The sequence below is a fragment of the Camelus ferus genome, chromosome 32 (genome assembly GCF_009834535.1).
Source record: "Camelus ferus isolate YT-003-E chromosome 32, BCGSAC_Cfer_1.0, whole genome shotgun sequence".
Lineage (NCBI taxonomy): Eukaryota > Metazoa > Chordata > Mammalia > Artiodactyla > Camelidae > Camelus > Camelus ferus.
Genome location: NC_045727.1, coordinates 372,873 through 387,641, shown reverse-complemented (window position 1 = coordinate 387,641; position 14,769 = coordinate 372,873). Strand labels below are relative to the sequence as shown.

At 55.8% G+C, this 14,769-nt stretch overlaps 1 protein-coding gene across 3 annotated transcripts in view; it reads left to right on the top strand.

The window, feature by feature from the left end:
* The window catches only part of AACS (acetoacetyl-CoA synthetase), a 42,108-nt gene that overhangs the window by 13,126 nt on the left and 14,213 nt on the right, over window positions 1-14,769 (top strand). For all 3 annotated transcript variants that reach the window (XM_032472082.1, XM_032472080.1, XM_032472081.1), the window contains exons 6-10: window positions 3,017-3,131; window positions 3,336-3,417; window positions 6,540-6,687; window positions 11,338-11,418; window positions 14,415-14,539. In XM_032472082.1, coding sequence (XP_032327973.1) covers window positions 3,017-3,131; window positions 3,336-3,417; window positions 6,540-6,687; window positions 11,338-11,418; window positions 14,415-14,539 — 551 coding nt within the window. The remainder of the gene's footprint in view (window positions 1-3,016; window positions 3,132-3,335; window positions 3,418-6,539; window positions 6,688-11,337; window positions 11,419-14,414; window positions 14,540-14,769) is intronic.

The window sequence follows — 14,769 nt, the reverse complement described above, 5'->3', positions numbered from 1 at the left end:
GGGTGACGGCTATGGCTGGAGCTGCTGCGGGCTCGGGAGGCACGTGTGCACTAGATGGCAGCCTGGCTCTGTGCTGGCCGCGGCCTGCAGCACGTTTGGTTCTAGGAAATCTTGGCAGGCGCGATGGCCTGAGCCTCCGGGGAGAGCTCTCCATTGGGTCAGAAGATGACAGGGCCAAAAGCCTTCCTGCTAAGATGCTCCACTCTGCCCTGAGTTCTGGGAAGCGGTCCTTAGTTTGCAGGTACCCTTCTCTCCATCCTGTCAGACACAGGTGGGCATCTGTGCCGTCCTTTGGAGCGAGTGTGGAGCTGCTGACAGATAATGTGTCAGCCTAGTGACTTCACGTCCCCCCACCCCCGGCTGCTGGCACCATGTGCCAGCTCCCAGCGGTGAGCCCTCCAGGATGGGAAACTGGTCCAGGTAATAAGGCACGGCGCTGGCTCTGGTACCTCTGTGCTTACTGAGGACCTGGGACAAAGCAGTGACGCCAGAGCTTCAGACACCTCCGCTCTTTTCCAGTAGCTGAAACTTGCAGGGAAGCATCCCGAAGAACCGACTAGGTGGGGCTGGGGCTGGACAGGGGAGGCCGTGGGCCTGGGACAGCCCTCTTCAGTGGTTTGCAAATCTCTGCTTGAAAAAGAGGTGCCTGTTGTTAATTTCCGAAATCACTGTTTTAACCTCAGACGGCACCCCCTTCTCAGTCAAGGGCACTCACCTGAAGTTAGCAATGAAACATGGATGTCTTTCCTGCGTTGAATCCTGTTTCCCGTTGCATGGCACTGAAGATCCCTATGATAAAGGGAAAATTGCCGAGAACGCACTTGCGTATCCTGATTTGAATTATTTGGTCCCCAACCTGCCATTCTCACCGAGACTTCCGGGTCCTATGTGTTTTGACCATTTGGTTTTTCCTGTGTTTCATTGTTTACTTTGGAGTGAGTGGCTTTTTCAAAGACAGCGGGGGAGTCTGACCTGTGACATCCGCACATCGAAGAGCCAGGCTCATGCTTGTAGCCCTCACCCTCATAAAGCACGTTCAGGTCGCCGTGTGTGTGTGCGCGCGCGTGTGCACACGTGTGCGCGCGCACAGAGTAGGACAGCTGTTCTCCCCGCTCTGGGCGGCTGTCCACATGATGCAGCCCCGGCTTGGTTTCACTGCTTGGTTGCTAAGCACCATATCTGGGTCAGCTGCGCGATCATAGTGTGTTTTGTCCTGACATGAAAGCAGTTCTCAACTGAGCAGCCTCTCCTGGACCAGAACAGCCAGCGGCTGGTGATTGTGTGCCTCAGTTTACTCATCTGTAACATGGGGACAATAATGTCAGCGGTCACGCTGAGTGGGAAGTGAGTGCCTATTGTTAGTAAAGTGCCCAGCACAGTGCCTGATACATAGTAAGTACTGTGTAAGTGTCAGCTAGAAATATTATCTGTTTTCTTGATCAGATTTATCAAGAGGCTTATTTTATTGACCTTGGAAAAAAGATTTTGGTTTTATTGATCAAGTCCATCATTAGTTTTCTTTATGGCTTTAATTTCTTCCTTTTTTCTTTTCTTTTCCCTGGCAACCTAATTCCTGAGTGAAGTTCACTGAAAACAGTTGGAAGTTGGAAACAATGACACTTATAACTGCTCTGCTATTTTTTCAGCTGATAGATTGCATGTTCCAGGGAGGAGGAACTCTGTTTGGTTCCCTGGCCCAGTGCCCAGCACGGTAGATGGAATAAACAAACGCTTTCTACCATTTCTTCCCTGTTGACTCAGCTTCTGGTCTGGAAAAGTGGACGGCATAGAATCTCAGTCCCTGAATCTTTAGCCCAGAGAGTCTCAAATTGTATCGCTCATTGGAATCGCCTGAAGGGCTTGTGAAAACACAGACTATCCAGTTCAGCAGTTCTGGGGCCCCAAGTGATGCTGCGGCCCCCAGGACCGCTCCGATGGGCCCTGGCCGCCCCTTGTCTTGGGCATCCGCTTTGCTGACTCCTGCCAAGTCAGTGCTTCCCCTCCTGGGAGGCTCTGAGCTGCAGCACCTGGCTCACTCAGGCCAGTTAATGAGTTATCTACTGAGCTTAATTAATCGCCATGCTACAGGTGGCTCTGACATGCCACCAGGGTGGACACCCTACCCATCAGCTCCTCACACGGAGGTTCCGGTATCACTGCTGGTGCCCCTGGAGTAGCCCCAGGTGGTGCCCTTGAGCTGCTGCATCGGACTGACCGTGCGAGAGACCAGGAGCGCCTTCGGGGTGGTGCCTTCCCAGGTGCTGTTTCTGTGGGTGATGATGGCTCCACCACGGTCTGAACTTGAGGCCAGCCTGGGAGGGGCCTGTTGCAGAGAGCTTGTACCTGTCACCCTCGGAGTTGCACTGCAGGTTGTGTGAGTGTGTCTCGGGCTACCCCCGTCGGCTCACGACAGTTCCAGAAACAAGGTGGGCGGCGCACCTGCTCTCAGGGAGAGGGCTGTGCTCGGTGGGACGGCAGCTCCACATGTGGCGCAGACACACAGCTGGGTGTGGAGAGCCTGGCTTTTAAAATGAGGCTTGTTTACGAGTGTACACGTTTATACGTTTATGAACTTGCTTGGCAAAAGGTATCATTCGGAGAATTCGGGTACCTCTTTCATTGAAAATGAAGAGAGAACCAAAATATGGGACCACTTGCCTTTTGGGAACGTGAGCCTTCTTTTGCATTTGCTGGAGGAGCTGTGTTGGAAGGCTGTTTCTGTGACGTGGGGAAGCTTTTTGGTGGTGCAAGTACTCACCCCATTCTTCTCCCGTCCGGGGGACTTAGTGCGTGTCTGTAAGTCCTGTGTGTTGACGCCCTCCTTGAAGTGAAGATCACGTGCACGTCCGGTTTGCTGACCGTCTGTATTGGTTTGCCTCCGGGTGACAGGGGACACGGGGACGTGGCTGTTGCACTGGTAACGGCGCTTTCTCTCTCCCGGGAAATCCGGTCCTGTGGGCTGCTGGAGGTTTTTGCCTTTTGGACGACCAGCGACCGCCCTTTCCTTCCACTGCAGGGTGTTCTGGACCGGTTTTCTCAGATCCAGCCGAAGCTCATCTTCTCCGTGGAAGCCGTGGTCTACAACGGCAAGGAGCACGGCCACGTGGAGAAGCTGCAGCGCGTCGTGAAAGGTGTGTGGGCCGGCACGGCGGGACGGGCGCGGGGGTGGGAGCCCCCCCACCCCGGGGGCCCGAAAGCCCCTGGGAGCTGCAAGCTACAAAGCCCTGCGTGGGCCCAGCCCCGGGCTGTGCTACGTTTCAGCAAAAGGAAAAGATCAGCGGCCGAGTGTGTCGGGCCCTATAAGTGTGTGTTTCCTCGTGCCTCGCTGCTTTCAGGGCTGCCGGACTTGAAGAAAGTGGTGGTGATCCCTTACGTCTCCTCCAGAGAGAAGATAGACATTTCGAAGATTCCAAACAGGTAAGCCAGCCGCAGGCTGCTCACAGCTCCCGTGCAGAACCCCCCGAACTCCCCCCCTCCAGCAGCGGATCCTATAGGGCTTCCACTTGGGAGCATTTTAGAGGTAAAATCGTCATTCTGCAGGTGGGCCCCCGAGGGTCCCTGGCATCCTCACCCTTCCTGTCTGTGTCCCTTCGAAGAGGTGGTCTTGGGTGGGGCCAGACCAGCTCCCTGGATTGGCCACAGCGGTTCTGAACAGTGGCTGATGTGTATCCACACGTGCACACACGCGTGGAGCTGTGTGCATTTGTATGTGGTGTGTACACGTATATGCGTGTATGTGGACACACAGGTGCACACGTACATAGTACGCTTTTCCATTTTAGAACTATCTCTTGTCCCCATTGCGAACGGCATCTTCCTTCCTTTTCTGCCGTTCATGGCCTGATAGACCACACGCCTCGAGCACCAGACAGAATGCTCAGCGCCTCAATTCTGAACAGGAGTTAAGGGCATGGATTATGGTTTGGCCACAGTTGACTTCTTCCCAGAGTTCTTGTTGTCACACCCCTTTCATCTTTCCTGAAGTGATTGTAGGGAGAGCCCCGAGATGAGACTGTGTTTACCTGTGCAGGTGCACCTTCCCGGGGAGCCGTGTGTCTGGGCTGCGGGCAGGAGCCCCTGAGCGGCGAGCAGAGGCCCCGGGAGGGGCAGGGGCAGCGCCACAGGCTGGGGTCCTGTGTGCGCTGCAGGGGGCCGAGGGGGAGTGGGAGGCCTTGCAGACGGTGGCGGATGCGTGGCTGGGGGTCCTGAGAGGAAGAAAGCTCGTGTGTGGCCCCTGGTGATGGGGGATGGACCATCGAGCTGGGGGGCGAGACACACTTGCGAGGAGGGAGAGCTGTTACCCCTGGGCCCAGTAGACACAGCCATGCTCTCTGAGTGGAGGAAGGGACAGGAAGTGCCAGAAGGTGAGAGAGGAGTGTGGTTGCTTCTCCATAGGGTCTGGGGGAGGTGACACCTGCGGTGGCCTTGAGAGGTGAGCTGGGTCTGGGGACAGCTGCAGGTGACTGGATTCCAGAGGCTGAAGGGATCTGCAGTAGAGTGACTGTTCTGTGAAGGCTGTGGTCCCCGCCAGACTGCTCGAGGTCACGTCTCAGCTGTGTGACCCTGTGCTAGTGATTAACCTCTCTGTGCCTTGGTTTCCCGATCTGTAAAAAAGGGGACGATATGGTCCTTTCCTCACAGGCATGCACAAAGGTGGCTCTCAGTAATATTGTCTGTCATCATGAGCAGGTGACAGCCACAGACTGGAGTGGGCTTTGTCCTCTGGAGTGTCCGGGTCAGATTGTGCAGGTCCTTACAGGCAGCCCGGGGGCTTGGACTTGTCCCCTAGACTGTGGGGACCCTGCTGACCTTGACAAATTACAACCAGCCATGAATTTAGCTCCCCTGGTTTTACTGATGGGGCCATAAGGCACAGAGCCCAGGAGGAAAAACGAGACAGTTCGCTGGCCCCATGGTGGCCTGGCTTTTATTTTTCTGAATGTTTACCAGTAATTGAGATAAAAGGAGAGCATCCAGAAGAATTATATTAGCTACTTCATTTAGCTTGAGACAATGCCGAGAGCTCCCCCCGTTCCACCCTGGGAGTTAGGCCCCCCTCGCTCTCCGTCTTTCGGTTGCTGGACGCAGAGATAATCTGGGACCCAGCTCGCCCGTGCTGCGTGCGGAGACCGGGAAGCGGGACTCCCCTTTGGGCTTTTCATTTTCAGAAGAACAACAAAAGTAAGGCCTATTTACTGTGATTTATAGACCAATTGAAAGAGAAGGTTTTTCTCTGTGAAGCATCCGATTAGATTGGGCCCTTTGTGTAAATGGCACTTGAGTGGGAGGTGGGGGGTAGAACGGGGCTTTCATTGGCTGGAAAGGTCCACGGTAAAGAAGTTTCCTGACACCCCGGAGAGGAGGGCTTGGCTATTTACCACTCAGAGTTTGAATTATTTGGGGTTCCCTTTTCAAACCGCCACGCCTCCCCCGGGAGGCGTCCTCATCTTTAAGGATGCCTTCGCGTGCAAGACAGCGCACTTCTTCCCTCGAGTGTGTCTGCGTTTGTATTTCGGGGTAGTTACCCTTGGCGATTTGCTGTGGGCCAAGCTGAACTGATTTTTTTCCCCTTCCTTGAAAAAGAGAAAGTTCCATTTGTCCAAACGGTAGTTTTGGGTTTTCCTCTTCTTCTCCCTTCTAGGGGAGGAAGAGTGCCAGGGTTTTGGGATTGATGTTCCTGCTGATCTCAAAATAGAGCGAGCACCTCTCCCAAGGTGCCTCTGCAGCTCCTGCCGCAGTGTTTCTGCTCAGAGAGCAGCCCCTCCGGTGGCCCTCGGTCGCGTGCAGTGACTCTTTGCGTCAGCTTTGGGGGCAGGGCAGGGGCAGGCCTCTCAGGCCATGGCCCACAGCTGGGCTTAGTTTTATGTGTTCCTGGACAAGTACTTGGATCTGGCCTTTACAAACCTCGGGGTAGAGGAAATTAGTGACAACACAGGATGTTTGCCCAGCAGGTTTTCTGCCATAAAGCTCTAGTTTTCTGGCCTTGGCTGAGCTGCTTGCTGTGACCTTCACGCGTCAGGAAAGCTCGCTAACCCATCACCTCCTCCCCTCCCTTCTCCTCGTGGCGGGAGGGGAGGGGTCAGGCCCACCTGGCCCTCACTCCCCTTTGGGGGACCAGGGGAAGCAAGGCGTTTGCTAACCAGACGGTTGGCAGCGGACAGGAGATGCCTGGGCTCCGAAGACTTGAGCATCAGTTCAGACCCCTCTGCAGGGTCTGCGTGTAACAGCCAACGTGTTAATTGTAAGCCGTCCTTCTCCAGGATGTCTGTTAAAGTGCTCAAGTTCTCTGAAAAGGCAGCCCTTGGCCCTGCCAGCAGTGCTGATAAAGTACCTGGAAATTTTCACTCACTCCGTGAGCTTTCCCTGGGCGAGCATGAACCCATGAGCCCCAGCTTCTCCCTTTGCTCTTTGAAAGCTCCCAGACAAGGCTGGTCCCTGGGATCCAGGCGGACGTGGAGGGGCGCGAGCAGGAGGACTCGGCGGATGCCCCCGGCCTTCTGGAACCTTCACCATCTGTCTCCATGCCTTCTTGCCCGCAGCGTGTTTCTGGAAGACTTCCTGGCCACTGGGATGGGCGAGCAAGCCCCCCAGCTGGAGTTCGAGCAGCTGCCCTTCAGCCACCCCCTCTTCATCATGTTCTCGTCGGGCACGACTGGAGCGCCCAAGTGCATGGTGCACTCGGCCGGGGTAGGTCTGCACCCCACGCCCGGGCTCGGGGGTCGGGGGTGCTCCCAGCTGGCGAGGGCAGGCACCCCTCCCCAGACACCCCAGCACATGGCCTGGCTCTCCAGAGGGGGGCCCTGTGTGGAGATCTAGCCTTGAGCCAGGCGATGGGGGCTGCTGTCCCAGTGCTGCTGTGGCCCTGTCCCCACGGTGAGGTACAGGGACTCCACGGGGCCACCAACGTGAGGCCTGGGCCAGGCGATCTGGTGGCTTTGACGCTGCAGGTTGTGACCCTTTAGGGGATCGTGAGCCCAATGGAAAGGCCCTGCCCGCATTTTAAATGGATAGAAACAGGACAGATGAGAATAGAAAATACTAGTGCGTCACGGGTCGTAAGAGGTGTCGCTGCTGTTTGGGGAAACTGTCATCGTGTGAGTGCGTGTCTGGATGGCGCAGGTGCAGGCCGCATCGGGAAACTTCCGTCTGGCTGTGGCTTGTGGTCAAAGAGTTTGAAAATGCAGTTAACTGAGGAAGGACTTTCTACGCTCAGTCAGCCCAGTGGCCGCAGCAAAACAGCACAGGCTGGGGGGCCCGAACACCAGAGATTTACTTCTCCCCGTTCTGGAGGCTGGACGTCCCAGGTCGGGGTGAGGGCGGGCTGGTTTCCTCTGAGCCTCCCTCCTCGCCGTCTCGCCACGTCCTCCTGTGGTCTTTCCTCTGTGCACACACATCGCTGGCGTCTTTGGTGCCTCAGTCTCCTCTGTTTATAAGGACACCTGTCACACCGGATGAGGACCCACCCCAGTGGCCTCATCTCAACTTCATCCCCAGTCGAGGCCCGATCTCCGAGCACGGCCACATTCCCGGGTGCTGGGTGTTGGGGCGTCGGCCTGATGCTGGGGGGGCACTGTTCAGCCCGCTTCAGATACTTTTCACTTTTCTATTTGTTTCATCAAAGGGCCAACATTAGTAAAGCCCCTGAAATAGCGCGTGACGGCTAAGCGTTAGATGTTGCACATGTGGATTAGTGACTCAAACCTTTTGTTCTTGAAAAAGTTTTGAGGCTACAGAAAAGCTGTGAGAACGGAGTGGTGAGCTCCGTGGTGCGTTTTAGCCAGCTTGCCCTGTCATCAGCTTTCTCTTAACATTTTTGACATCGATTTTTAACATTATCTTAGCAACCTTTTTCCTTTATTTCTCTGTGTGTGTGATTGTGATTTTTGGTTTTTGCTGAGCCCTTTGAGAGGAAGTTGGAGGCATCGTGAGCCTTGGCCCCTGCAGACTTCAGCACGTGTCTCTGGAGAACGAGAACATTCTCTTGCCAAACTGTGGTGCAGTCCCCATGGTCAGGAAGGGCCGGCGTCGCTGCGACACCGTCACCTGCTCCCGGGCCACATCCCCCGGAAGCTGCATGGCGGTCGCACATCCTCACCGTACATGTCGCTTTTCTCCAGGGCAGCTCCTCAGCCCCCCTTGGTCGTTCTGACGTTGAGGTTTTGCAGAGTCTTGTGGGACGGCCCTCTGTGGGTGTGTCTGGTGTTTCCTGGTGGTTGGATCCGGGTTACACTTTCAGGGCAGGAACCCCACAGCAGTGATGTCATGTCTTCTCAGGGCTGCATGTCGGGAGGCACCCCATGTCCGTTCTGTTCTTAAATGTCAGTTAACGAGCTCACTTCCTGGGTGGCTTCAGTGCTCCTCTGTACCTGCTGTCACGTCCGACGTCATCTCCCTTTACTCTGCTCCCGGACTTGAGGAGAACGCTTCCTTCGGCCCGGCTGGGCTCCCCTCCTTGCTCAGACCTCTCCTGGGCGGTCCCGGGGCCCAGCTCCTGGCGCTGCTCCTGGCCCTGCGCGTCTCACCCAGCAGCTCTGCACCTCCCTCCTCCGCAGCCAGTTCCCCACTTTCTCCCGAGTTGGGAGGCGGCGAAGAGCAGGCAGTGTCTCCGTGAGACCTTGTCGTACCCTTTCCTTCCCGCGCTGGGAAGAAGGGGATAATCCGGGGGGGGAGCTTCCCGTTCTCAGACCGCTTCCTAGCTCTTGCTTATTCTTCTAACTCAGTTAGCTTTTACAGACGTTCTTGACATCTGGAAGTTGTTTGAGAACATCTCCTTCCCTAGAAAGGAGACATTTGCACTCGAATCACTGTGACACCTCACTACAGCTCTTCAGGCAGTGTTTTCATCAGAACGTGGAAAGGGGTTAACACGGCTTTGCCATTACCTGGATTTAGATCCACGGAAGGTCTGATCTCAGGTTGTGAATTAACTGCCAGGTGCACAAGAAAGAGCCTGTTAATCCACAGCAGTGACCCCTCAGGGACCCCAGGGTGGCAGGAGGGAGGGGACGTCAGGGGCCGAAGGCTTTATTTCTGGAAGTAACACTGGCCAGGCCGAGTGGCCTCTTGGTGGGAGTGAGTTGGTTTTATTGCTCAAATATCCTGTTTTATCGAGTTGGGTGTGTTCAGAGTCTGAGGTGTGGCTCCCTGGAGAGGGCAGCCCTGGTCCGCCTGGTCAGAGGCCCGATAACAAGCCACAGAGATGAGCATTTTTAGAAACCTCGCAGACGAGGGTGGGGTGTGTACAGCAAAACAACAGACATTGTAGGAAAAACTGAAACGTCCAACTGTACTTTTATTTTGAGTGCTTTTTGCCTAGTGAATGTCACTTTTTAAGGAGCAGAACATAAAAATGTATTAGATGTAATATAGTTGGCTCATAATGTCATCGTGCCTGGGGTATTTGGAGTGTGGAAAAGTCAGGAGAAATTATATTAATTCTGGCTCCGCTGGGCTCTTGCATCTCTGGAGAAGGGGCCGAGCGTCTTGCCTGTTTTTGAGAGCTTTCCCAAGAGGAAACTTGAGAACAGCGTGGGGGATGGCCGCAGGGGTGGGGCTGCTGACACTAACCCCCAGGTTACTGGGGGGGGTTGGTCCTGGTTTGCTGGTTGGTTTTTTTTTCTAAGTCCATGAAAGCGCCCAGAAAGCAGCTTCCCTCTTCCTTGTTTTAAATCACTCTTGTTGCTGGAGACCCAGGAAACCTTGCTGCTGACGCTTCCTGACCCTCAGGGAAAGCATTCAGGCTTGTAACAAATGTTTAAAAATCAGGGGAAGAACTACTGACATGAACCGTTAAGGTTCATACAGAGAGAAGCAAAGGGTGGTTTTGTGCCATCGAGAGAGGGAGGGTGCTGAGCGAATGCACGTGTGGGTTATAAATAGGGCAGGCTTCATAAAGCGGGCCATCTGGGCGAAGATGCGGTTTCACTGTCACCCCCCACCCCCCACGGTTCCTGCTCCTGGCCGGCCTGGTGACGGGGCCGCCGTTCAGGACAGACTCTGGAAACGGCATCTCGCTCTTGAGTTAGAGAATTTGTTGGGTGGGATTGTTTCTGTGAAGCTTGCAGAGGCATCATCTCCCATTGGCTTGTTTTTTGCTTCTCTTGGGTACAGCGAAGGTTGTAGAGGCTGGTTTTTAACACGTGGGTCCTGCCTGCAGCCCCTACAGTTCCTAGACAGCCAGCAGCTCCCATCTGTGGGCCAGACCGAGCGCAGTGGTCTGGCCTTTCCAGGGGCCTTGGAAGGACCTCTCCAGCATCCCCGGTCCAGCCTCAGGATCTTGTGTGAGGTCCATTGTGAAGATGGGAAAACTGAGGCTGAAAGATTTAACGGCTGGTTCAGGGGCCCCTTGCTCTGCTCTCTGCTTTGTGCTTGGGGACGGGAAGCTTCCTGTCCGCCCTGTGAGCGCAGACGGACACGGAGTCGTGTGGAACGAGTGGCATCTGGGCAGTGGAATACAACGTAGCTATAAGAAGACCGCCAGGGGAGCTCTCTGTGTCCTGACAAAGAGCTCCAACGTATGTTAAATGGAAAAAGCAACACGCAGGCAATGTGTGCAGATGAACAACCAGCATAAATAAATACATGCAGGTGGGCAAGAAGTATACCCGGAAACACACAGGAAACTTACACAGTTGCTGGTTGCAGGGGGTGGGGCTTGTCTGGTATGTGCTTTAGAGTTTGGTCCAAGTGAATATACTGCCCATTAAACATCAACATAAGAAACAGCAGGTGATGTGTGAGGGTTGGGAGAGCGGGGTCTGATTGGGCGTTGGAGCTGAAAGCAGGAGTTGGGGCTACCCCTTGGCCCAGGGGTCCCTGGGCTTGATCTGAGGCTCACAGGGAGCAGCAGACACAGCAGCAGCGGTGCGTCCCGGGACAGTCTCGCTCAGTCATCCGGCCTTCCCTGTCCACCGCGAGGGACCAGAGTTGGCCAGTAACGCCCCAGTCTGGAGGTGCAGGTGTCGCTGCACCGAGCCTGCGTCCTTTTGCCTTCATCTTTGACTGTGACTCTCCACTCCGCCACCACCTTCACTCCTCTCTACCTGAGGTTGGCGGGGGTCGTCTGGCGCTCTTGGTCGTCTGGCGCCCAGACGAGCCCACAGGCTGGCAGGAGTGGGTCTGGGTTTCCTCCTGGGTCCTCGGCGAGTCTCAGGGGCCAGCTGGCAGAGGGACGGGGGCATCGCTCCATCAAGGCGAGGGTGCTCAGAGGTCTGCTTCCTCTGGGAAAGAAAGCGGAGATTCCTCCCTCCTGCCCGGGACCGAGAGTCTGGGCTGGCGTGCCTCTGTGCCCTCAGAGGAGGCAGCCCGGTTCACGCCCTGTCTCCCGCTTCTCCCCAGGGGACCCTCATCCAGCACCTGAAGGAGCACGTTCTTCACGGTGACATGACCAGCAGTGACATCATCCTGTGCTACACCACGGTCAGTGTGCGCGTGTGTGAGATGAGTCCTGCCCCCCCCCCATCCCTCCCGGGACGGCCAGGCTTTGGTTCATCCAGCCGGGGAGGCTTTATCTTTACTCTTCTCTTTGCCTCTCCCCCCTCGCACGTGTCACTGGCCAGATGTACGGCTTGAGCCCTCAGGCTGCGTGCACCAGCGGCCTCTGCTGCGGGCCCTTCCCTCTCCCTCTCTGTCTCTCGTTCCGACCACCTCTCCCTCCGGGCTGCTGCCCACTCCAATCTCAGCACCAAGGTCGCCTCTTAACTTGGCCTGCCCTCCTGTGTTGACCTCGGTTGCCGCTGGGAGACCTGGCACCCCGAGGAATTCTAGAGAAACCAGGGAGACCAACCAGGGAATTAGCATTCAGTCTCTCGAGCCTCTGGAGTTGGGGACAAGAGTCACAGGACTGAAATCTGCCGCTTAACCAGGGGACCAGGAACTTAACCAGAGATGCCCCGAGGACAGTCGGTTCTTAGTCCGGTGCAATAGAAAAGGGAATTTGACTGATTCAAGCTGGAAAGGAGTTTATTGGAAGGCTGTCGGACAATGGCCCCCAAGATGTCCATGTCGGGTCCCAGAACTGATTGTCTGAACTTACACGGCAGGAGGGGCTTTGCAGATGGGATGCATGAAGGATCCTGAGATGGCGAGGCTGTCCTGTGTTATTCAGGTTGCCCAAGAGATCCCAAGGGTCCTTATAAGAGGGAGGCAGGAGGGTTGGAGGCAGAGAAGGAGATGGGACGATGGAAACAGAATCAGAGTGCCATGGTGCCGTGAGCCAAGGAACGCAGGCGCCCGTCAGAGCCAGAAAAGGCCAAGAGAGAGTCTCCCCCCCAGCCTCCAGAAGGAACTCCCAGCCCTGCTGACACCTGATTTTGGATGTCCGACCTTCAGAACTCTCAGATAATAAATTTAGACCACTGGGTGCGACAGTGGGTTGTAGCAGGGAGAAGAAGTGAGTGCAGAGCAGCCCCCACACCGTGGAGCCAGCGGGAGGCTCACCGTCCTGCCCCAGGTGGATGTGGTCCTGCCCTCCATTGACATGTTTTGTCTGGAATGCATATCATCAAACCACAGCTTGAGTTCAGAGCATTGGAGATAATCGTGACCCTGCTAAACGCTGAGAGGTGAAAACTTAACAAGTTGAAGAAAGTGGTGTTTATCCCAAGGGAGGAAAACTCAAAATTGACTTTTTCCAAGACTGCAAATAGCAAGAGGCTCGAGGATGGTTTAGCTCCCTTTCTGCCCTGAGTTTTTCAGGAAGCGGATGCTGGAGACGTCTTCCTAAGCTGTGAGGTTGTTGCCCAGGCCCCGGCTGGGCCCCTGGTGCCAGACTCTCAGGACCCCATGCAGACACAGGAGCGGGCCAGGTCGCCTCATCTCCCTGTGTGCCCAGCTGTAAATTCAGGGGCTTGGGCCGGATGATCCAGGCTTCTTTCAGCTGCAGGCCTTGATCCCAGATCCCCTCTCCCTCCTTCTCTCCCACAATGTAGAACAGCGGTGCTGGGCACCTCCATCCAGGCTCTGGCCTTTCCCACGCAGGAAGCCCAGCCCCGGGCGCATAGCTGGAGTATTGATTTGAATTGCAGAAAACCCCCAGCAGCTACACTGATGTCCAGCTCAGCTGCCTCGCTGGGACACGGCGATTTAAAACACCAGGGTTTTGCATCGAGGGGACGTACACAGTGCAAGGACTCAAAAGTCCAGAGCACTTTTTCTGGGAAGCATCCTGCCCACAAAGGATTGGATCGTTGGATTTTTCCATGCAGTGTGCCAGGCGCCAGCAGCAGCCTCCGGCACCCTCACCCGGCCCCAGCCAGGCCTGTGCTGTGTCACTGACCCCCTTAACAGCTGGACACTGGCATTTGTTTTATTATTTTATTATTTTTTAAAATTTATGTGTTTTTTTTCCTGTTAACGTGTCTTACATCATTTTTTGCGGGTGGTGGTAATTAGGTATGTATGTATGAATGTATGTATGTATTTATATTTTAACAGGGGCACTGGGGATTGAGCCCAGGACCTCGTGCATGCCAAGCACACGCTCTACCCCTGAGCTCTACCTCCCCCTGGACACCTGCACTTAATAGGATGCAGAGCTACCTACTGAAATAATTCCTTAATAGAAGAAACTCACCTTATGCTGGTGAAACCTTAAAAAAAAAAAAAAAAAGGCAGCTGAACTAAATGGAGGTTTTCGCAGGGCCCGTGGTTCGCTTTGCCGTTTCTGTGCGGCTGAGGAGGCTGGTCGGCGGCTCTCACCTGCGTCCCCTCCGTTGTGACCTGCTGTTGTATCCTGAGTGCCCCAGTCTGGGGTTCTGAGCTGCCACCTGGGCGCCACCTCCTGTGGCCGCTGCATCCCCACGGGCGGGTTTCTGCCCCAGTCTCGGGGGTGGGCGTCCTCGCGGCCCGCCTTGCCTCTGGGGTGGGGTGGGGTGGTTTTGCCCTCTGGACAGAGATTGCTGCTGGAACCTTCCTCCTGCTCCTTTGCTCTGTCATCACCTGTGTTTGGTCCAGAATCTCCCACAAATTCTGGCCCGGATGGGAGTGCCACTGTCAGTGGGGCTGCGAGCACTTCTGAGCACTTGTCGCACGTGGTGATAATTTCATTATGCAGCCGGCGGGTCCTTGGCGAGAGGCTGGCGTCTTCAGGGCCCAGAGGCGACCGCACCCGGCTGTCTCCCTCCCCTGTCCCGAGCTCTCCTTTACAGGTTGCGGGGGCTGTGCTTTCTGTCCAAAGTGGGGTGGCGCCTGCGGGAAACCTTCTTTGACGCGTCTGAGCACACACGTGTGTGTGCATCCGCACCATAAACCCAGGTGGACTTGCTGGGGCAGAGCATTGTGCGTTTGAAACGGGCAGTTCTAGGCAACTTCTGCCTCAGTGTCAGGAGGCTTCCTGGGAGCATGAGAGGCCAAGTGACGGGGCCGAGGGCGCTGGCCCGGTGCTCTGTTGACACGGGCTCCTTCTGTCCCTCCAGGTCGGCTGGATGATGTGGAACTGGGTGGTGTCTGCTCTCGCCACGGGGGCGGCCCTGGTCTTGTACGATGGCTCCCCTCTGGTGCCGACACCCAATGTGCTCTGGGACCTGGTCGACCGGATCGGGTAGGTACCCAGGACGCCGGGCTCAGACCCAAGCAGATGCTGCAAGGATCTGGGTGCCGTCTCCGGGATGCTCTGCCACTCTTGATGCCCCACTCTCGGAAGAGAGGCAGACTGAGGGCTGATAAGAGCATTATTTCACTCGGGGCCCATCCCCTCAGGGGTAAGAGTATGGTCCAGGCCGAATGTCCAGCCCTGTCCAGGGGACGGTGGGCATAAACTCATCAAGGGTC